Source organism: Heliangelus exortis, chromosome 9 (genome assembly GCF_036169615.1).
Source record: "Heliangelus exortis chromosome 9, bHelExo1.hap1, whole genome shotgun sequence".
Taxonomy (NCBI): Eukaryota; Metazoa; Chordata; class Aves; order Apodiformes; family Trochilidae; genus Heliangelus; species Heliangelus exortis.
In genome coordinates, this window is record NC_092430.1 from 23168779 (window position 1) to 23192861 (window position 24083).

The 24083-nt window shown below is 38.9% G+C and overlaps 1 protein-coding gene across 2 annotated transcripts in view; it reads left to right on the forward strand.

Annotated features, from left to right (window-relative positions):
* The window catches only part of BCHE (butyrylcholinesterase), a 45490-nt gene extending 21794 nt beyond the window's left edge, over nt 1-23696 (forward strand). For both annotated transcript variants that reach the window (XM_071752752.1, XM_071752751.1), the window contains exons 3-4: nt 16679-16845; nt 23383-23696. In XM_071752752.1, coding sequence (XP_071608853.1) covers nt 16679-16845; nt 23383-23510 — 295 coding nt within the window. In that variant the 3' untranslated portion in view covers nt 23511-23696. The remainder of the gene's footprint in view (nt 1-16678; nt 16846-23382) is intronic.
* Nucleotides 23697-24083: the final 387 nt, after the last annotated feature.

A 24083-nucleotide genomic window follows, 5' to 3' on the forward strand; every position in this document is an offset into this window, starting at 1 on the left:
GGAACTGAACTGTGTGGTTGATTTATCAAAATTAAAACTTCATCTGATGGGTGGGTACCCAAGATGAAGTCTGCACAATGGGGTCAGGAAACTCCTGATAACAGTTCCTGCATTTTTTTGAAGCTGGTGTCACCTTTTTGGAGAGCAAATTGGGTGAAGGTTCCTCATTCTGTACTGCAGCTTTACAACCTTCCCTCCAGGAGCTTGCAGTCAGGATCTTATACCAGAGATAGTGGATCTTTCCATTGAACAGAAGTATCTCTTAAGTAGGAAAAGAGAAATTCAGCTCAATATTAGATTTTTTCAGAATATTTACACTTTTATGTACTATTGATTTCCACTGGATTGCATACACGTTGTAAAAAATGTACTATATATTCCTTACATCTATATAAGTATATAAAAAGATATCAATTTTTTTATACCTTACATAAAATACAGACATATAATAAAATATTTTCTATTAATCTATAGAGAAACATATATACACATAAAATTCCAGTTACCTGCTGTGAAAAACAGAGTACACTGTCCCTGGAGCTGGCTAAAATTAGACAAACATCCAGTACATTTAGGTTTAAGTTTTTAGGCTGATCTTTCATCTAGTCTGATCATCATTCACACTATAATTAGATTAGCCCACAGATTGGATTTCAAGGGGTTTCCACAGCAAATAGCAAATAATCCCTTCCTCTGACCAATCACTATGAGGGCAAATACTCCAACCATGCAACTTCTGGACCAGTAAAGGGTCACATCAGGAATAACCCAATCTGTGACACCTCACGGCCCCCTGAGCCTTTGTAACCCATTATTTATAGTTAAAAACAAGAGGTGAAATACTAAAAATTGTTCACGTTTCCAAAAGTAATAGGTGAGCCTCAATTCCCTGGCACCTTGGAGCTCACAGTAAATATTTCTCATGAAGAGGGGAAGCCCCATTTGGCATCCTGTTTGTAGGAAAATCTGGTGTGATCAAAGGGCAAACATCTGAAGGGGGAAATAATCATTGATGTCTCCAGTGCAGGAGGAGAAAATAAAGCAAAAAAGATGGAAATCAGAAACATTGTAGAGCACAGTTTTCAGTGAGGGTGTGTGACCTAATATTCTAATGTGCAGAAGTACAAAAGCACAAGGGAGGGAATGCAGAGCCTGCAGAGGAATGGAGGTGGGGTAGAGGCAACAAAAATGAAAAGAAATCAGTTTGCTCAGTTGGGAGGGAACAAGAGGTTGTTCACCTCACTACTTGTAGAGCTGTTCCTCATGAGGGGTCTTGAGTCCTATGCTTTGACCCAAATTATCTCAATTTTTCATCCTCACATGAGCATAAATAATAAACATGGAGATATAAAAAAGTCCCCTAGGAGCATTTTCTGCTTCTTAGAAATACCTGATGTCAAGTGAGAACAAAGGAAAAGATATCAGGGAGAAAAAGAGAGGTGATTCCTCCAAAGGAGCCCAAGAATCCTGATTTCCTGGTTTCCAGGAGTCCTGAGTTCCTGATTTCTGTATTTATCAGGGATCAAAAGGAGACAATCAGCCAGCCCAAGGGTTTCCTACTCAACCACCCCACCCCCACCCATAGGGTGTGCAATTTTCCAAGTCTCCAGGCACCTCTCATTTCAAGTCTTTGCTAAAAGTAAATATCAGTGCTAATTGAACATTTTTGCTGGCAAATTAACAGGGATAAATATTTTCTGGTTTGAATATGAATGGGGAAGGCAGGTGATGGGAACAGACACTTCACCTGTGAGGCTTGAAGTTGAATTTTGGCATAATATAACAAGAGATCTCTTTGCTATCCAAGGGAAGAATGGCAGTTTTAAGACATCTGACATATATTTACCAGGTGTATAATAGCTGTGAAGATCTTCCTTTCCTTCAGATTCATTACCCAGAAAAGGATCCCTAGGAATTAGGGATACCACAGCTACCTCTGTTACTGCACAAGGGACATCCTGCTCATCACTGCCTGCTGTATTTATAATGTTACTTCATGCCACATAGCCTGAAAAAGAGAATATTTTTTATAAAAAAAGGGAAATTACCTCCTGTGCCTGACTGTTCAAGCAGTTGACATGGAGCACCATGAAGAAAGGACAGAAAGGCTCAGAAGGTTCCTTGTGGTGATGTTTAGGATTAGCCCCTTGGGTTATTTATAGCCTAACTCTAGATCACTGATTTCTAATCATTGCCTCTTGGTATCAAATAAGATTGACCAATTATCCCAGCCATTCCTACAGCTATTAGCAGCATTTCATAAATACTTTCTTTGCATATATCTGAACCTTCAAAGAACAACTTTTTATCACACCCTCAAAAAGAAAAAAAAATCTGTTTTATATGCCAGGGAAGAAAGAGGATCATCACTAGTGCTGTCTAAATAAATCAAGTAAAATATTCAGGTTATAGGAAAGAACAGGTTCCAAAATCAATGTTTTTGATTTACACTGATTTAAAATTCCCCCCTTCACCCGGACCTGGGGTCTCCTCATCTGAATCTTGTACTTAAGAACATTGGCAGATGACTATCAAACCTTAGCTGTAAAATCATTTGGTAAAGTAACAGACATCACCAAAATGAGAGAGGAGAAGAGGTGTGGCCAAATTGTATCCAGCAGGAAACCACGGGGTGATATCCTACAGAAAATCAGGCTGAGTACCATTACATTAGTGGAGAAATAAAGTTAATTTTAACACTATAAAGTCAGCTTTCAGCAGAGTTTGGAAAGCTTTTTGGCACCCCTTAAGTGACATCCGTGGTGAACGAATTGATATTTCTCTTTTTAAAGGACTTTTAGCATTCATTTCTCTGCTGCACTTCTGTTACTCTTCAGAAAGCTTTGGAAAGTAATAACACTAACAGGTCCCATCCATCATATGCAGCAGAAAACACCTCTAACTAGTAAAAGGAAGTTTTATTTATCAGGAAAAAATCCATGGCATCCCAAAGCAGTGGTTGCTAGGTTATGCCTCCTGCATTACTTTATTCATTAGCTTTGGTAACTGGGTCCTTTAGACCTGAGTGATGCAAAGTGATGAGGAGACAGACAAGTCAGGGGAGATGAAAACTCTGATAAGGATGTGCTGGAACACAAAGACAAAATTGTTAAGGCTTGGTGAAAAATGTTTCTGGTAAAAGAAAACTGGCAAAACTTGTCTCAGTGCCAGCTTTACAATTCCTGAAACAAATCTCTTGCAGCTTTTTCTCTAAAGTGAAGCTTTTGAAATATTTCCTCCTATGTTTTGGGGGAATTTGGGAGGCTTTGATTGCCCCACTAAAGCTCTTTGCCTGGTTCCTATTGCCTTTTCCTCATCTTTCACTGGTACACATACAATAAATTTCAGTGCTTTTGTTACTGACTTATCACAACATGTTTATAGGCAGCAGTTTCAGAGTAGTGAGAAGAACAACAGCCTCATAGAGAGACCAGACAGAAGATTGAAATGAGGCCCTAAAAACTCTGTCTGGAAGGGAATGAATGTACTGGGAAAGAAGGAAAAGAAAAAAGAGAATAAAATAATAAAAAAAAACCCACCTCCAACCACTTTTAACTTTCTAATTCTTTAGAAATAGGGAAAATTTACATACCATGAAGCCACTCATGGTGAAAAATTTCAGGTGGGTTGTGTTTCTTCCTGAGATCAGCCCAGTTTAACTGGGAGAGAGGCAGGAACTGGGTAATCCACTCAGATGAGATCTGGTCCTCACAGCATCTTCAGCATCCCAGAGCTGGAGCTCAGCAGGACCAAGAGGAGGATTTCCCTGAATCCAGGGCAGATTTCTGGGTACGAGTTAGAAACTGAAGGAGATAAAAATGAGGTGTGAGCAAGGTTTGTAAAAATACAAAAAGATGTACTAAAAGTCTTCCTTTCTCAGGTCAGGGAAAAGCAAAGCTTTAATTTTAACCCAAAAGAGCAGATGCATTCTCACCCTAGCTGGCTTTCACTGGGATCAACCCTGAGCCATGAACAAACAAAAAAACAAACAAAAAAAGGAAATCATAGCACATGGACAAAATAGAAGGTCAGATTTTAGGAAACTTGCTCTTATTCTCCACACCTTTGCTTCTGGGTTCTTAAAAGTGGCTCATCAGCCTTCCAGGGCCCATAATATTGTTGTAGTCAGAAGCAGTAAATGAAACATTTTTTCTTATTTTTTTTTTTCAATCTATTTGGAAATAGTGCATCATGGAAAAAATCAGTAACTGGAGACTTGCAGTTGGCAGTCACCTCTCTCTGGCTTGCAAGCTGACAAGCTGTCATTGAATTTCAGAACTGAAACCAGGAGCCTTTGATTCAATCATCTTTTGAAAATAGGTTTGGGATACAATTTGTTTAGACTGGCTTAATATTATCACTAATATTGTAAAATTACAAGATGTCTTTTTCCTTTCCATATGCATAGCAGATGCAATTCTGTCCATGCAGATTTTGTTCTCTACAACAGATGAGTCAAACTATTATTTTCAAACATGAGATGAGAAACATCTATTAAGGAAATGTCCAAATATTGTAGGAGGGATTAAACAAGACATAAACCCAAAACCTGATGCTCTAACACTAAGCTTTGCTTTGAATATTTAATCAGAGAATCACCCTGGTTGGAAAAGACCTTCAAGATCATTGAGTCCAACCATCTACACAACCACTAAATCCTCTCCCAAAATGCCACATCTACTTGGTTTTCTAATACCTCCAGGGATGGAGACTCCACCAGCTCTCTGGGCAACCTGTTCCAATGCCCCACCACTTTTTTGGTGAAGAAATTTTTCCCAATATCAAATCTAAACCTCCCCTGGAGCAACTTGGACCCACTGCCTCTTGTCCTATAACCTCACAGAAATGAGAAATGTTTTTGAGGTGGTTTGTTTGGGTTTGGTTTTTCTGGTTTAAGGGGGTTTTTGGTTGTTTTTTGTTTTTTTTTTTTAGATTTGTGCTGTCTTTGGCTGGCCATGTAAAAGCAGATAGGGACATACCTTGGATGAGGTTTTTCCTCTTCATCCAAGAGAGAAATGTAGAAGAGTTGGTAGTGGATGTGGTTCCCTGCTGTGCCCAACACCTGGCCAAGAGCCCACATGGTTGTGTTCTGGGGAAAGGAGAGGAAGGAAAAGATAGAGCTGATCCAAAAGTTGAAATCAAATCACAGTGTGATTGTTGCCTGAAATTTGGGAGTGAAAATAAAAAGCTTGGATGGAAATAATACAGAGTTTGATGGAAAGCACATGATTAAGAAAGATGGGAAAACAAGAGAGGGAGGTGCTGAGTGATGGAAGAGGCTGGGGGAACGCAACAAAGTAAAGGGAAAAGAACAAAGAGAGATGGAAAAAAAAAAAAGAATAAAAATGTCTGAGCCACCTGCTGATCATTCTGGGGAGTAGAAGAACCTGTGAAGAGTGACATGAATGAAATAGATGCATGAACTTACAGTGAGTTAAGCATTAGAGCAGTACACCTCAGAGATAATCTAGGATTAGGGATTACTTTCCCCATCTCACAACTTCTGCAGGAATGTAAACACACAAAAAGTCACAGTGAAATTCTAAACATTGTTCATTCACAGTTAATCCTCTTTTTAGGGGCACTCAACCCGTGTGCTGCTTTTCTGCAGCTTAGCCCTTGTTTCATCAGCAAAAGGCAGAAATTGAAATTTAAAAGGACTACAAACCCCATTTTCCAGGTGGTTCTGGATCACTAATCTGAATTCCTACTGAGGAATTTCACAGGAAGCTTTTGGTACACATTTTAATTTACTTCCCAATGCAAGAGCTTGGCAAAGGGGAGGGAAGAGGAAATGAGGAGCAGCAGAGGTTACCCAAATCCATATTTTTGAAGGGAGCTCAATACAGTGTTTAATTTTATTTTTAATTTTTTTTTTTCAATCAGCTGCCAGAGAAGTCAGTCCTGGGTAAATGTAGCCAGCAATTCAGTCACAGAATTTGTGAGATATGGGCCCCAGAAATCTCAAAGCTGTATGAGGAGAAATCAGGCATTTCATGCTCCCAGTTACTGCTTTTACACAATTATCTGCTTGCACAAATGTAAAATTAAAAGGTGCCATCCTCTGCTTTCCCAGACATCTCTGTCTGCCATCTGTGTTCTCTTCCTTTCCTTGGGGGAACATAAGACAACTTCCTAGTTCCATACAATGCAACCTCTAAGGAGCCTTGCCTCAAATTTACACCAGGGAGCTTCTTGTTCTCTGCTGGTCAGACACTGGGATTTTTATTTTAACAAATCAAGTTTTCAATATCTGCCTTTTGTGAATATTATTAACCAAGTTGTTCACCAGGAGGAGCTTCCAAGTCAATTTTCTGTACAACTGGAAATGCTGAAAGGTTTATAGTTGGTTTTTTTCCAGGCATGCAGTAGTGTGCAGACTGTAATTTCCACAAAAGCCCCCTCAGTTTTCAAAGAGAAGGACTTTGAATAGGTTCAGATATCCTTCTTTACATATTTTTTCATCCTTTCAGGGCTCTCAGTCCCAGTGTTGCTATTGGAAAGCCTCCCTCTTGCTGGAGCTTAAAGCAGGGTCAGAGAATGTTATAATGCTGGGACATCATTTTAAAAAGTTTACCAAAGTTAGATCTAACTTCTACTTGAAAATATCAAACCTACAATGAATATATAACAGAAAAAAAAATGTTAATTTTTAGATATTATTTTAAATATCTTGGGGGTTTATTAACATTATATTTATATGGTTTTTTTATATTTTTATATAAACTAGAGGGAATATAAATTATTTACATTTCCCATCATCAAGTCCTAGTGGTTGTGTTCCTGATGAAGCAATCACACACAGACACCTTTTCCTGAAAGCTGTGTAATGGCTTCATTTATAGGACTGCTCAATTTGGCCCAGATTGCAACAGCAATTGAAGTCTGTGACTCATCTTCTCCCTCCCATTCACAGAAATAAACCAGTGGCAGTAGTGGAAAATATCAAGAAAAATGCTACTATGATGAAGTCTGACAGGACAGGATGAATCAAAATGATTTTACTTGGTGCAGGGCTACGTGGAGCATCCATCTCAGGGAAAAAAACCAAAATCATGATTAGGGCAATTACAATTGAAAACAAATCTCTAATATTATGGGCTAGGATAGTATCTACTGCACAGTGTATATTGAAAATTTGGTCTCCAGAGATAAGGAAAACATTGAACCCATTTATCTAACAATTTCTGAGTGTCTGGAACTCTATTAATGGGGGAGAAAGCAAGAAATGGAAACAGTAATCATATACATATGAGGACAGTGTTTTCTCTTTCTCACGCCCAGCTGGGCTGGCAAATTTTTCCAAAGCCACAGGGAATTTAAAAGACAGTATTAATAGCTCCATGGCAAGAAAAACATTTTTCTCTCCTGCTGCACACTCTCTCTAGGTTTGTCCCAGGGAGCAATTCAGTTAAGCTACTATGTAAGTTTATGTTTTTCCAGGTCATGAGAAGCAGACCTGAGGTGGTAGAGCAGATAATACAGCTTCAGAAGATGAGTAAAAGGGCAAATGCCATGTGCCTTGCTACTTATTCTTTTACTTACCTTCTGTGGAAGTTAATTCCTCCTTCAAGGTCTCAGTAGGGTTCAGCACCTTCTCCCATTTCTAAGTGGCCCTCTTCAACCTCTGGAGGTAAGACAAAAAACTATGGTTTCATTTGATTTCTTGTGGCAACCAAGAGTGGAAAAAATCACAGCCCTGAAAAGTGGTCCTTGAAAGGTAAAACTGATATCATACAAAAAGGTATGAGGATCTCACAAAATAGTTCAGAGGAATATTAGGAGGGGAAAAAAATTGCCTTTGGAATAAAGAAGGACTCAGCCATAATGTTACCTCTCTCTTGACTATTTTAAGGTGATATAAACGTGATCAGGGAATATTCACACTAGACCCTGGAGTCCTGGAGGTGTGAAATCATCATTGTGAAATCCATCCAGGAAGAGTAAAGCTTCTTTGTAGCCAGCAACAGGAATTCCTCCATCTGGGACCTAATCCCAAACTTTCAATCAATCTATTTTCCAGTTGTTCAGATTTTAATCAACCCTTAACCAAGTTGATTCATCTCAAAAGGCAGAGGGCTGGTCCACAAACACCATGAATAAACCCACTTCAGGTGCTAGGATTGTTAAACAGAAGGAATAAAATCCTTCTGAAAATTCTTTGCTGCTTTCTCACAATAATGTGATTGTGCAAATTACAGCTGCATATTGGGGGTATGTTATATATCAGACACTTTTGACACATCCAGCTTCCTGTGAATAGCACACTGAGTGATAAGCATTTCTTGAAACAAAACAGCAAACCACCAAAACACATTTTGGTGGTTAAAATTATCTCCACATCAATGTCATGGTTTTCATACCTTTCCCTGAACTTGAATTTCACTCCAAATCTCCAGTCCCTCTTCTCACTGTGGCAGCCTCCATCATTGCAGGCTCCTTCCATCTTCAGAGCTTGCTGTTTGCTTCTCCTTGGCCAGAAATGATGTTTTGGGGTGAGAAAGCTGTGAGGTTCAGCATGGTCTCAGTCTCTTTTTTCACACTCTTTAAAACTCTGCAGAACATGTATGTATTTGGGATGGACCATGTGAGATAAAAGGATGTCTGAGTGCCAGGGCTTGGTGAGAGGAGAGGAGACCCAGGTCTGATACTCCTCACCCAGGGAGACCCACAGGATATTGTACTGATTTCTGTCAGGGTAGATTTACATTATTAATTAGAGCTAAATTTAGGGAAGCATCAGCTCATACTTTAGTGTCTGGTCAGGAAAGGACCTTTTAACTCATTTCCAAGTTTCTACTGCCCCTTAGAGAGAGTGGTGGGGCTGCTGTTCCAGACCTTCCATTAAATCACTTCTCATCACATGCTATAAAAGCAGCAGGGTTTGAGGCAGGGGCTCCTGAACTAGCCCCAGGCTTTGCTGAAACATCTTCAGAGTGGAGGAGTCCTAAGTGCAGGAGGGCCAGAGTGGTCCCAGGAGGCTAAAAACCCACAGCCAGGGGCTGAAGGTCTCATCAGCTCTGCCCTGACAGCCTCAGCTTATGATGCCTCCTGATACCAGAGCTCCCCAGTCCAGAAATTTGAGGCACTGGGCTCCTAAATGCATTGCAAGCATGGCCAGAGAGCTAATGCAGGACATCCTGGTTCTACATGTCTCCAATGCTATATTATTTATGGCCAACACCTTCCAACTTACCTTACCAATCCCTTAAATATAGCAGGAATTCACAACTAAGCACCAAGATATGCATGAACAAGAATCAGTCCAACTTTTGATGGATGCTTCATGAGGCTATTTTGAGCAGAGCCCAGAGAGAAGCAACAGCTTGTTGCTTCATTTCCTGAAACTGATAGCAGTGGTAATAGTGCATACCAGGGGAATTTAGAGTTTCAGACAGTTCAGTGCTCAAGTGCTGTCACCAAACTGGAATCAGGGAGGAATATCCTGAGAGTTTTATTTAGCCTGGGAAGGTGTCAGAAAGTCTGGCTGCAAATGTTCTACTCCAGTTTCTGGCAGTTTAAAAGCATGCCAGCTGGACCCTACAGGTTTCTTCAAGGATCAGCAGAAGGAATAATATTTACCTAGGATGTTACTTGCAAAGCAGTTTCCTTTTGCTGGGGCTCTGGGAGACTTTGTGGGTTACAAACCCGTGTGTGATCCCTGAGAAGTGAGCCCAGCAGAATGTAATGAACTTCCCATAAGCTGCTGCTTAAGAAAAGGAATTTGAAGGATTACAACCTGCAAGCTCTCTCATTCTTGCTGTATTCAGTGACATGAGTTCTTTCATTCATTACTGAGGAACTTGAGGAGGGCTCAAATGTTGCAGTGAGGTCCAGCACTTTTTGCATCACAGTAAATGGGATAGTTTGAGCCACTAGAGCTTTTCTAAAACAGGTTACTATTTCCTTACAAAAAGTTCTAATTTAAAAAAACCAAGCATTTAGACGTGATTTTTGTTTCTAAATTTCCCAGCCACATAATTTCTAAATTTCTAAATTTTCTCAATTTCATTGTGCCACAGAGCAAAGCCCCAAGACCTTGAGAATGCTGATGCCAGGAGACATCAGGAACCAGTGCAGGAACTGGTGCCCAAACACCCAATGTTGCACAGGCTGACAACACCCTAACCTGGCTTTTCACCTTTCAGTGTGGAGGTTTTTAGAGCTTGGCTGTTTTAAATGGCACCCCTCAGCCTTTTCAAGCAGATAGATTAGCTGCTGTCCTTCTCATTAGTCTAAGAGGATAAAAACCTTGAGAATATTTTAAAATAAACTATCAAGTGTGGCAGTGCATTTGTAGAGATGGTCCATGAGTCCAGTGTTAAGAAATACTCTGAAGAGCTGTCTCAATGAAATAAAAACCAGCAAGGGAAGTTGTTATGCAGCACTGGCAGCAAAAAGCACCACCTGGTAGTAGCAGTGACATTGAAAGTAATATATGGATTTGGGAAGAGATAGTGTGTCAGCTTTCCAATTCATTTATTGTGGAGTGGCACATCCCTTGTCTTGCTATTCCAAATGAGGCAATTCATAACCTTTGGACACTGAACAGAAAAGTGCTTTTGTCATCTTGTCTTTGCTTTCGCAGTTTCTAATGACAAAAAGCCTCAAAGTGTACAGTTTAATGTGAAACATTTGGGCATAAAGTAAAGATTTTGTTAAGGGAGTCCTTCAAATCATTTTAGTGGGTGGTAGGTAATTAGCTGACTTGGTGAAATGTTCTGGATAACTGAGCTGAAACAATCTAAGAATAAATTCAGTCTATGGAGTCATACATAGGTGGACCCAGTTGGTGGTGACAGGGCATGAGATGTAATCTCCACATTTATGTAGTGAAATCCTTTCAGATTTATACAGACCTCAGCCTCTGGATGGAAAGTTTATACAGTAATTAGAGTTTCTAGGGAAGTTCTTACAGTTAATGGGGTTTTTTACAGGTGTTAAATATTTCTTCATCCTCTCCCTTGCTGGCATTTCTAAGGAAAGTTTCCAGAACAAGTTCATTTTCTTTGTTCTGATAGCAAGCACTGCTCCTCAGGTTAAGGACTTTAAGTCTTCAATCTTGTAGCCCTCTCCAGTGTCTACTTAAGAGTGGAGTCATTTGAAACTAATAGTCTGGTATGAGGAAAAAAGCATTAAGCCAAATTGTTTGAGTAGCTTCAACCAGCACTTCACAGTAAAATCTGTTCTTTTTAATAGGACTGGGCTGGAAAGGACCTGTTAAGCTCCCAGTCTCACCATCTGAGCAAAGCTGTACACAAACAGTCCCTACCCAGTCCTTCCCCTGGGGACCACTGCTCAAAACTGAGCTTAACCTGGCAGTTGTGTTGAAATGAGAAAATGAACACAGGTATAAATAGCACACATCATGACCTTTAGAAATTATTTGAGACATCTGGATGCATTTGCCTTCCTAGAGCTGCAAACACTTCCCACCCCTGTGCAGCAAGCAAGTGCCTGGTGCTGCTCCTCAGCTCTCCTGAGAATTAGGAGTACCCCTCTGTCCAAGGTAAAAAAAGTGGGAAAAACGTACAAAATGCTTTAAGGCTGGGAGAAGGAAAAAAAATAAATTCATTTGAATTAGATAAACAAAGGTTGGGTCATCCATTTGGATTAGATAAGGTTATTTTCATTGGGGGTGTTTTTTAGTGCCAGCATGAGTAATGGAGATGTTCTACATGACACAGCAACTAACAAAGCAATTGTACAACTGAGATAAATCTTTAAGATACAAATCTTGTTATGTTTCCTCAAAGCCCATGATATCCCTGTTGGGACTCCTCTGAAGCCAAGGTGATCACTCATTGATTGAGGCATCAGCAAGAGGGATTCAGCCTTTGGCCACATTGCAGAAGGATGCACAAAGAGCTGGCATAGCCCATCTCTTGGAGGAGCAAAGAGTTGGAGGCCCAGCACATGATGGGGTTCTCCAGGAGTTCTTTACCATCTTATTATTTTTTTAATCTACCTGTAGCTCCATTCAAGCCAGGAGGCAGTCTCCTTGTGGTACAGCCACAGCTTGGTCTGTGGTGCCAGGAGTTGGCTTGGCATCTTTGCTTCTGTTGTAAAACACACAGCTCTGCTTCCCATCCCTTCCCCACTGAGATCATCTACTGATACCATAGTCCAGCTGATGTCTTCTCATCCTTCTCTTTATTTTGCCTGAAGCTTGGATTTCTCTGCCCTCTGCTCTTAATCCCTTTCACCTGAAAGCCTCCAGAGGAGACAACCCAACAAAAATTAACAGTGCTACAGAAGCAGTTCCTTAGGGTGTCTCTGCCCAGGGCAGGGGTTTGGAACTAGATGCTCTTCAAGGTCCCTTTTCAACCCAAACCATTCTATGATTTTATGCATTCCTACAAGCACAAAGATATTACCTATTGACTCCTGTCAGGTTTTATACCTGTACTAGAGTGTGACACGAGTTTGGAGGGGTGGAAACCTCAGGTACAATCACACAAGCTTCAGCAGCTCCTCTTGGTTGCAGTACAGACATGTGCAGAACCATCCTTTGTCAAACAGGTGAAACATTTACAGCAGGTTTCTTATTTGATGCCAAACTATTTCCATGATTCTTAAAGGCATTGTAATGCAGCTGTAGGAAATGTGCCAGAGACAAGGTTATTGCTGCTGTGGCATTCCCTCTAAAGCCATTCCCCCTCCCTGGAATCTTGTGCCCATGGTAACACACCATGAAATGCCATCCCATGAAAAACTGCTGATTGCCAGCACTGCCCAATAGCTACAAGGGCTCACAAAGCTAACAAAAAGGATTCACATTTATTCTTTCCTGCCTTTCAACCAGCTGTTTGGAAGAAAAAGAGGCCAAACTCAAAATGAGCATCAACCCTTCCAACCCAGGTGAAGCCCATAAAATCCCACCTGGGAGGAAAAGCTCTGCTTTTGATTTCCATTCTTCCTGCACAGGGAAATGCAGCAGCAGCTTTCAAGCTTTGCATTAAAATCAGTGGGCAAGGTGTCCAGCTCCACAAGGATCCACATGGAGAGGCACTGTTCCTGCTGCTCCATGGGATGGGAGGGATGGGGAACATCCAGAAGGTGAGCTGCAGGCAACCATGTTTGCTGAGCCCTGCTCAGAGCTGGTGGGAGGGATAAAAAAAGGACAATTAAGAGCAACAATGCATTGCTCAGGTGAAATTAGTGTAGGTTTCCTCTCAGGAAGAGCTTCAGCCAGGCAGAACAAATATTTGGCTGGCTGGGGTCTTCCAGGAGGGAGGAGCTACTGGGGACCAGAGGTAAAATTGTGTTGGAGCCTCTGAATCTTTCAGTGAGCCTGGGCTGGTATAATTCAGCTGTGTTAGACAGCTAAAATGATGTGGGTTTTGTTTTTCTTTTCCTCCAGAGCAACAGACAACATGTAAACTTGATCCATTTACAAAGGGAGCAGCTAAATAGGAACAGTGAATGCTTGGGAGAATCTAAGCTGTACAGTCAATGTTTACAGCACTCATTAGGAAGGTAAATGATGCCTAAAACCATTTTCAAGAGACTTAGAGAAAATTTTTCATTGTGAGCTATGTCAAAATAGAGTTTAACACTACAAAAGAACCTCTCTAGCAAATGGTGGTACTGCAGCAGAGTGAAAACTGTTCAGGGCTCGCTCACAAATATAAACTGAATATTTTACAGGTACTTTACATCAGGAATGCCTGCAAAAACAACAAACAAAACAGAGAGAGGGGATGAATTAAACTTTTCTGTGTTTGACAAACCAACCAAATAAAAGTTATGCTATGTAACCAACAATATGCAGTGAGCTAGTAGTGGGTTTCAGGGTATATTTTCATGAGAATGGTGATTGATGCAGCTTTATGAGCAACTGAGCTGTGTTCAGGTTGTTGCATTTTCCATCTGAACCAACTGAACTTTCTAAAGCTGTTGAAGATGAACACTAAATATATAGAAATTATCAGTGAAAAAGCTCCTCTAAACCCCTCTTTGTTCCTATATAATATCTACTATAAATTAACCTTGAGGGTTAAATGGTAAACTGGTATGGACATACAATACCTAAAAGGGGGGAGAACAGGAACTTAGTACCTGGGAGTTATACCAAGCAACTCCAATTGAACAAAATATTTAAAAAGCTGATGAACTTCCCTGAGAGCAGCTTTACTGGTGGCTGAGCCCAAAGACATTCTAGTTTTCAAATTAATGAGCAAATAAGTTGGGATGCCTCGAAGACACATCTTAAAATAATTAACTATAAACTATCACAGAGTAGAGAGGGTCCAGCCTATAACTTAAGGGCATAAGCAGAGAAAAAAAAAAACAACAAAACAAAACAGCTGAAGTAATGAAACTGGTTCTGGTTACAAAGTTCAAACACAGGTGGGTTTGGATTTGGGTTTCTTGGTGGGTTGTTTTTATTTCTTCTCTAGGATCAATTAAAATAATTGTGTTTCTTAATAGCCATAAGACTTGCTCCTGCAAGCATTAAAGATTGCAGAAGAAAGGAGCTCATTTCTTTGTAAAATATCCAGTGAAGCAGCTCAAATTTTCTCCAAACAAAATTAAAATCTTCCCTGGATTAAGCTGATATGGACAGAGGTCTGTAAAGGTGACAGATGTTTGACAAGGTTGGTACAAAGAGAGAGGTTTATCCTGCAGATGCTTGGCCCAAGCCCTCTCATGACACAACTTGAAGCCCCATTGCCAGCACTGGGGGCACAACTGGAATGTACTGGAGGTGACATGATTGAGTAGGAGGAAAAGATGAAAGAGCTGAGGTTGCTAAAGATGATTGGATGGAGGTTTCCATGGCAACTTTTAGCTTTGGTTCAGGAGAAGCAAGTTCCTGTGATGTATCAGATCATCCATCAAAATATAGATGGGCAGAGACAAGGTTGTGCAGTGTGTTGGGTTCCTTTCTGTTCAAGAGATTCTCACAATACTTTTAATTTTTCTCTATGAATATTATTAAGTTTTCAGTCTGTTGAAAAGACCATGGGATTTTACAGCTTATTCTGGGCCCTGCAATTCTCATAATGAAGCTATTAGTAAGGAGGGATGAACAGTAATTGTGATCAAATTACAAGGTTATTATCATAACTTGTTCTTTACCAGTTAAACATTAGACTTCTGTGATCTGTTTTTCTGTAACTGGGAGCTACTTTTTAACATGGGAAATCTTCAATAATGGAGCCAAGAAGCAAATTACTGGACATTTCTTTGAACAGTAGAGCTGATTAGAAATGCAGAGAGAATATCCTAATCAGCACACTCACTTTTTTTTCAAAATGCTGTGTTCATCTGACAGTTCTTTCAATCATTTTCAGCAAAATACATCTGTAGCCATTGTGTAATCCCACCCCCCCCCACACACACCTGTAAATTATAATGTGGAATGTCATGATTTATCACATAGCATAAAAGCTATTAAATGAATACTGGCAGCACCATTAGTGTTCTGATCTTGAACTGAAGTGCAAGTCAGCTCTGCTTAAGTCATCATTCTCATGAGCCCCAAATAAATGTGCAGTTAAAAAGGGTGCCACAGGTTAATCAGAGCTGAATTAGTAAAGAAAAATTGGGGAAGAAGTGAGCAATTCAGGAAAAGGCATGCTCAATCTCTCCCTCTAACATCACATTTCCATAAGCAGCCAGTGTCTGGTGCTAAAGGCTCTGGAGCAAAGCAGAATACTAAAGCATGGGCCAAAAATTAGATTCATTTTGAATGAGTTTTGATGAAGTTTCAGTAGGTGAATCTTGTGCTCTGCCTGCTCCCATGTACACCCAGTACCTTGTTCCACCCTCGTGGCAAGCAGAACTCAAGTGGGTTTCACTCCACTCCCCTGGACTCCTCTCTGACCACTGCTTCTGGGAAGAGTCCTGGTGAAAAGTAGAGATAACCACATTAATTTAGCTAATGGATTTACCCCAGCAAGACTCATCAAATACTCTTGTGCTGCTCTAAACCCCAGACTACTTCTAGATGACTTCTGGAAGACAAATCCTGCTTGCACTGCAATGAGACTTTCAAGCTGGGTACTCTTCCAAGCTAACATTATACATATGTATAATTTCATTCCCCTGAAAATTCCATTCCATCTCATTTTTTCCCTGGGCAATCTTGTTTTACCAGGGGCAAGTGCTCTGTACCTCTTTTCAGTTTCCAAAAGATTTGAGATTCCTCATGTTTGGCACCACTCTTTGAATACTTCAAAGAGGAACTGGTCCTTCTTAGTAAGGAATAATTCTTTTCTCTCTGTATAGCAAAGTTTAGACATTATTTGTACATTTGCTCATTTTTATCTCAGCTGTTTAGTCTAATCTATCCTCTATCTGAAGGGATGAGCAACATTCAAACTAAAATTACTCAGTCTTCCAAATTACTTTGTTTGGTCCTAAGTCACCCATAATAATTTACAGTTTTTGTGAGAATGTCCAAATCCAACACATGTAGTTGGTGTCTGATCATTAACTTTTTTTCCCCTTAGGTGAACCCAGAATACTCCCAAAAAGGAATATAGATTTAATTTTTCTTTTTAATGAAGTGTAAATCAAATTTATTTCTCCCTCCTCCTCCCATCACTTACAGTAATTCCAAACTAACATACTTAAGCTGAAATAGCTGTTAAATGGAAAAGAATTAATACTTTATTGATGTGCTAAGGTAATTCTTCATTCCAAATGAAATATTTCCCTTCTCATTTAGAACTCCCAATGGGACCCTGCCTAATGGAAAAAGATGGCCAGTCTTCACCAGTTCTGAACAGCAATATTTGACATTAAATACTGGCACTTCAGAGATCCTGACAAAACTACGTGCTCAGCAGTGTAGATTCTGGACTGCTTTTTTCCCCAAAGTCCTGGAAATGACAGGTAAAAATGCTTTGTTAAATACTTCTTTTTAAATTTCTCTACAAGGATCAGATCATTTGCTTGATAGCAATGGGATACTTGAGTTTAAATCTTTACATTCCTATTTGTAATTGAATTTTCATGAGATGTTCAGATGCTGGACCAAGCTGAGGTGGGGATGTGCCCTGGGCTCCTCACCCCATAACCAATCAATTGTGGGTATATACAATGTTTTTTATGAGATTTCTTACCTATAAACATGCAGTCTGTATGAAACTTGAAGCTCATTTGAACACCAAGAATTCCCATTTTTCCTTAGCAGCCTGATGGCACTCAGACCAACCCTCTGTGCTTCTGGACTTGGAAAGGAATTGGTTTTATAAAGCCATTTAGCAGCTCTGGAACTTCATTCTGCAATGTCACTGAGGGGAGAGGGAAAAAAAAAAGTCTCATTTCAAAAATAAGATACAATTTTTAAATATTCATTTGTAATTTACAGGCTTTCTGTAAGATTCAGTTTGAATGTTAGTCTTAAAAATATCTAAGCTTTCATGTCCCACAGATTATTCTGAAATAATTCATTCTGCTGTCATTTGAGCCTCTGACTGTATTGTGGCTCAACTTCTATCCCCTCCCAATTCAACAGATGTTTTTCAATTAAATCCACAGGAGAAAATCAGCAGGTAAAATGAATAATTTATAAAGCAAGCTCTCATTTAAAAAAAAAAAAAAAAAAAAAAAATCACAGTTGAACCAAATCATGGGTGGATTTGAGGGAGTTTTCTCAAAGTGACAGGTCCTTTCTGCTGAGCCAGGAGAACTGAACTGTTTTCCATATTTTTTTCAACCTGGCTGTGAGCCTCTTTTGGGTAACATGCATCTTTTAGATGGACTGGGTGTAACCAAATGCTCTGTGGAGCACCAGGAGGGAGCACATCAGAGTTCAACACATCTTGGCAGGGCAGCAGAAATGCTTTGCATGGTCTGCAGGGTGAAGGATGATGAAGCAACACTCTACATCTGCCAGGAGACATAAATACATCATTTTGCCACATTTGGTAATTTACAACAGAAATTTACATAATTTAATTAAAAGAAATTCTTGAGTGTAATTTTAGCAAGAGAAAAGAATCATCATGCCTGGATCCTAATGTATGAATGAGACATGAATATTGTCAGGCAGCAGAGCTGCTTTGTCATCTCCCTACGTCTTCCAGTCCTTGAAATATTGTAACTGAAATATTATGGATTTATATTTATGTTCCTTAGACAATCCTATGCAACTCTGGCAAAGAACTCTTTTAAGATTCTACTTACAAAGATGATATAATACTCAGTACTTCAATGAAGTTATTACAATATAACTTTGCATTCTTCTCTCCTTTTATGCCCAAAGGAGAGCACATGCCATAAATACACATTTTTCCTCCTTTTCTAACACTTCTTCCATTAAGATATTCTTGGAAGAGGGTTGTTTTAATATGATATGATACAAGCTGACAGCAAACAAGAAGCAGGGAAATTTTATGTTGCTAGGATTGCAAGTTATGGGTCAAATAAGGTTCAGATCAACACAGTGGAATGACATCAGGTACAAGCTGAAGAGGACAACCAAATCATCTCCTTCTGCAGAAATTGCAAGGGGAGTTCTCATTGTGTCAAGTGATGAGAATGGGACATGAAAGGGAGTGGTACTGACCCAGTGGTGTTCTGAAGCTTTGCTTGTCCCTTGAGGCCTTCCCAGCATCTCCTGGTCAGCTCCAAATGAGCTCTGTTCCCACGTCAGGCTGGGTAAGACAGGTTCCTTGAGGCAGTTAAAATATGAGAAGGAAAAGTATTTATCCCCTGACATCTTTATGGTTAGGTATTTTCCATTTTCCTCCAGCAAACCAAGTCAGATCTGGTCCAAAAAAGAAAAAAAAAAAAGTCATGGTTATGGATTGGGAAAATTAATAAGGAAAAAAAAATAAGCCTCACAGACTAACACAAGAGTAGCAGCCATATAAAAAAAATACTGGCCTTTATATCTCTGCAGTAGTTTGTGATTTGGGAAGAGTTTTTGATGTCTTTCCCTTACATTTCAACATATAAAAACCATTGAAGATATGAGTCTTGTCTTTTTGTGCAGTTTTGTGTCCAGCTTGACAAAAATCATCAGCCAGATAAACTGGAGCTAAAAAAGCTTTGTGCAGGCTCAGTTCCAACTAGACCCAATTTCTGTGCAGATTTCAACCCCACTGTGAAGGCACCAGGAATACCCTTTGCTCCCACTCACCCCGAGACAACCTGGGAACATTCAGCATTTATTTTTTCATTTGAGGGTGTGAGCTTTGGGCCAATCACCAGGACTTTTACTGGTAACTGTTCTAAAAGAAACACACCAGAGGGTCAGTAAACAGCAAGTGACTCTGAAGTAGCTTTTAGAGCAAACATATGTTAATTATAAAAGCACCTATGTTCAACTCTACCCCCTTAACACAATCTTTAATGCATCCAGAGCCCTAACTATTTATACATTCCCATTTTCTCTTTATTATAGGAAGCTGCAGGCAGCCACACTTTCCATTTATTGCTCCATTACTATTTTTGTGTGGCTACTACAAATACACATTTCTCTATTTTATTTGCTGTAACTGCATCACAGGGCATCTATAGAGAAATCAAAGTAGTTTAAAAAATACATTAAATATTATGATTGGTTTTTATAAACATTAAAAAGGTTTTGAATGTTGAGAGAGAAAAGTTCAATCTCTTGACCAACAAGTAATGAAAATAATTGTATTTGCTATCATCCTTCAAATAGTATCTGGGTTCTGTAGAGCTAAATATTCAGGGTAGTAATGTAAAAAATGTGCCTAATTAGAAAATTAACCATCTGAATTAGCTTTCAGCTTCCACAGAGCTAGATGCTGCAGTCATTATGCATGCAGAAAAGTCAAAAGTAACCACACCAATGCTACTGCAAGTACAAAGTCAAGTTGTACCCAAGGCACCTATGGGCAATAAAATATAAACCCTAAAAAACTGATTCCTTTCCAATTCCAGCACTTTGCATCCCAGGGCACAGGTGAAACACCAGCCCTGAAAATATTTAATTTCCCAGAGAGCTCTGACTTTTGGAAGAAAAGAAAATAAGTCTTAGAAAGTCTTAAAAGAGAATAAAAATCTTAAGTGACTAAAAACATATATGAGAACAAATAAGGCTAAAAAAGCATTGAGACTGAGTGATTAAAAACTATTGAATAGAAATTCTGAAGTCCAGATACTACTGTTCTCCTTCCTGAACATCTGTGTATAAATAAAAAATATGTATAAAAATAGTGTAAAAAAATTGTGTATAAATAAAAATATGCCCCACAGACAAATTTATAGCATTTAGCACACTGATGAAGTTTGTAGGTACTGTTGAGGACAAAAATTCTGTTTTGTCACCCCCTGTTAGTTATATTATGTCATAAAAGCCGTGTGACCTTTGTCCCAATCTTAAGACCACAAAGCTACATTTAAGGATAGCACTTTACTGGCACCCCCAGCAGCTCAACACAAGATGGTGTGGAGAGAAATTTAATTTTGCTATAATACCATTAAAGTATTAAAGGCAAGAAGAGAACAAAATCATCACTGGGCTTTGCATGAGGCTGATGGATATTTCTAGGATGTTTGGGGTTGCCTAAATGACTGCAAATAACAAAATAACCTGACTGGATTATTACCCAACTTCCATTTTACTGCAGCACATGGTAGGAACCCAGTGCTCTGAACTGTGATTATTGGTCAAGTTGAATGCTCCAATCTTTTTTTTGGTTTTTTTTGCTGCCTAGCTGTCAGCTCATCTAAGTCATGGATGGTTGCTTCAAAGAGATTGATGATGTTGGTGATAATGGGATGCATTGACTTGTGACTTCAATTTGGATCTTATCACTGAAAAAAAGGAAAGAAATGGGAATTCAAGTTCCTATTTCAGTATTTTCCTTCCCCCTTTTATCTTTTAGATTCATAACCATGGCTATTCTGAATTTTTCCTTGTCTGCTTTCTCTAGTTGACTCAATTCTTCACTGTGATCTTTAAGAAGCACAGAAATGCCTCCCAATTTATACTCTAAAACAGTAACTTTTAATTGTAGTTGTGTGGTAGAGGTATTCCAGTTTCTAAAGTCTTTGGGCAGACTTCAAACACAACTATACCTGAATAATCAAAAAAGGAACAGAATTTAAATTCTTAAGTGGACACTGTGCCTAAAACTGGATACCCATTATCAAGAATAAGACAAGAAATATAGTAGAGACATTTTTCTCAAAATAACTCTAGTGCTGGCTCATATTCTAAATTACTGATCCATTTGACATCCATGGCTTTACCCAAGACCCTGGCTACATCTTTGAATTAAGGCTCAAGCAAAGTCAAGTTCTTAGAGTCAGGAGACTAAAATGTTGTGCCCATAATTCCAGGAGTCCTATCTGAAGAGTTTTGTACACAAAATGTGGGTTTATTGTTACCAGTGTTTATAAATCCTGTGTGATTGCAGCCTGCAGAAACATTTTAAAAATCATTTGAACTTTTCTTTTCTCTCCAATGTAGCAAAACTCATCTACATCTCTGAACTGAAGGAGTGTGGTTAAGTTTTAAATATTTTTTCCTATATTTCTGCTTCACAATTTCCCTTTTTGACTGGAGGCAGAAGTCCAGAAACTCACCAAGAAAAAGTATCTTGGTTTTATTTCTGAAATCAAGAAGCAATGTAAATCTCATTTCAAAGTCTCATTAAATTGCCATCTGGATTTCCAGACCAAAAAGGTTTGGAAATGTTGAGCTCAACTTCAGATAAGCAACCAAATTGCTGAATACTTCTCTAAACTGAACCTTGGAATCTGTTAACTCGTTTTCCAGAATATTTTCTCTACTGATGTGTAAAACACAGAAGTATTCCATTTTCACATAACCAGTTAAACTTGCAATACTGGCAGATCATAAAAAAAAAAAGAGGAAGGGAATATTTATAGAGAGAAAAGGCCTGTGCTCTACTGCAGCAGAAGAACATAAAGTCAAAAGAGCATAAAGAAGCCATGGAGCTGTTATCTTGTGGACACAATTACCATTTTTTTTTTTTTTTTTTTGGAAGCAAACTCAGTGTGGGACACAGAGATAATTAGGTCCAGAATGAATCAAGGCATTCATAGATTATAAATGGTTTCTAAACTTTTTCTTTAAGTCTTCAACTGATGCAAAAAAAATAGTAATCCCCAGTATGTGCCACAGCCTGCACACAATCTCCTTCCCTTGGCTGTGGTATGGGCTGGTTCTGCAAGGTCACTGCATTTCTCCCCAGGGTTTATTACCTGGAGGAAGTAATCCCTGTCAATAAAATACTCTGGGAACCTTGTAAAATGATCTATTTTTATTACTGTTCTCATCCTCACCCTCTGATCTGATGCCTATAACAAATTTGGCAATAAATATTGCCTTGGGACAGAGGATTAGTTGGGAAATGCTTTATAGGCTAGAAGGAAAAAGAGAAGAGAAGATGGTTTCACACTGAGAGAGTGCACATTTTGCAGTATCCTGCTCCAGTCTTGTGTCCCTTTTGCATTAAATTTGCAGATTTATTCCTCAGGAGGGTGAAATCCTGGCCATTTATTGAAACTAATGGCAAAAGATGCAGTGATACAAACATCCATTTCAGTTTTCATGTCATAGTCTTTAGGATCTGGAGGGTTCACTGTAGATTACACTGAACCAAATTAATTTGGGGATCTAAAAGAAAAAAGATGGCTTCAAAATGACAAATTTGATGGACAGAAGTTTTATCCATAAGCAACAAACCCATACATAAGGATATTTATGATCTTGGGATGAAGAGCATCCCTTCCTTCCCTCCTTCTTTACAGTCCTTCCTCCTTGATGTGAAAAGAAACTGAATTTTCAGTCACTCCAGGTTGAAGGCAAAAGACCATCATATAAATGTGTTGGGAGCAAACACTGGTAATCAAAATTATTTTACAATTTCACAATTTGGGGATCTAAAAGAAAAATGATGGCTTCAAAATGACAAATTTGATGGACAGAAGTTTTATCCATAAGCAACAAACCCATACATAAGGATATTTATGATCTTGGGATGAAGAGCATCTTTACAGTCCTTCCTCCTCAATGTGAAAAGAAACTGAATTTTCAGTCACTCCAGGTTGAAGGCAAAAGACCATCATATAAATGTGTTGGGAGCAAACACTGGTAATCAAAATTATTTTACAATTTCACAATTTGGGGATCTAAAAGAAAAATGATGGCTTCAAAATGACAAATTTGATGGACAGAAGTTTTATCCATAAGCAACAAACCCATACATAAGGATATTTATGATCTTGGGATGAAGAGCATCTTTACAGTCCTTCCTCCTCAATGTGAAAAGAAACTGAATTTTCAGTCACTCCAGGTTGAAGGCAAAAGACCATCATATAAACGTGTTTGGAGCAAACAACACTGATAATCAAAATTATTTTACAATTAGCATATAAAGTGATTCAAATTTAGATTAATGGAACCCATCTCATGTTTTACAGGAAATACTGATGAAGCAGAACGAGAGTGGAAAGCAGGATTCCATCGCTGGAACAATTACATGTCAGCCTGGAAAAATCAATTTAATGATTACACTAGCAAGAAGGAGAGATGTGCAGACTCTAATTAATATGTTTACCCTTCCCAATATGTCTGTATTACTGTTCATCAGGCAAACACACAGGTAGCTTTCTAAGACATCCAGTGTTAACTATGTTATAAAGATTTAAAAAAAAAAAATGTTATGGATATAATTATGATTCCCCAGATCATTTATATTTTAGCTCCTATCAAAATAAACAATAGAAGGCATCCATATCCTTTGAAGCATCACTGTGTTAAATAGGGCTATAGAGATTAAAGGCTGAAGATTAATGATGTACATGTTATAAACACTGGCTGCTTAAACTCACACTTCAAAGAAACAATGTAATCTGTTACAGAAAAATGGATTTTTCTTTTAATAGAAATAGCAGTGGTTTTACAGCATTGCCATGCAAAACAAAATCAATTTTAACTGCAACACCACCACACTTAAACCTTGTTTCAGACATAATTTAATTGACACAAACATAAAGAGAGAACAACTTTGCTGGACCCACCAAATGATGCTTGCTTGTTGGACCAAAAAGTTTTAAGGCTGCCACTGAAGCACGAATCGTTGCCTCTTTATGGCTAAATCTGTAGGACAAAGGGTAGGAGA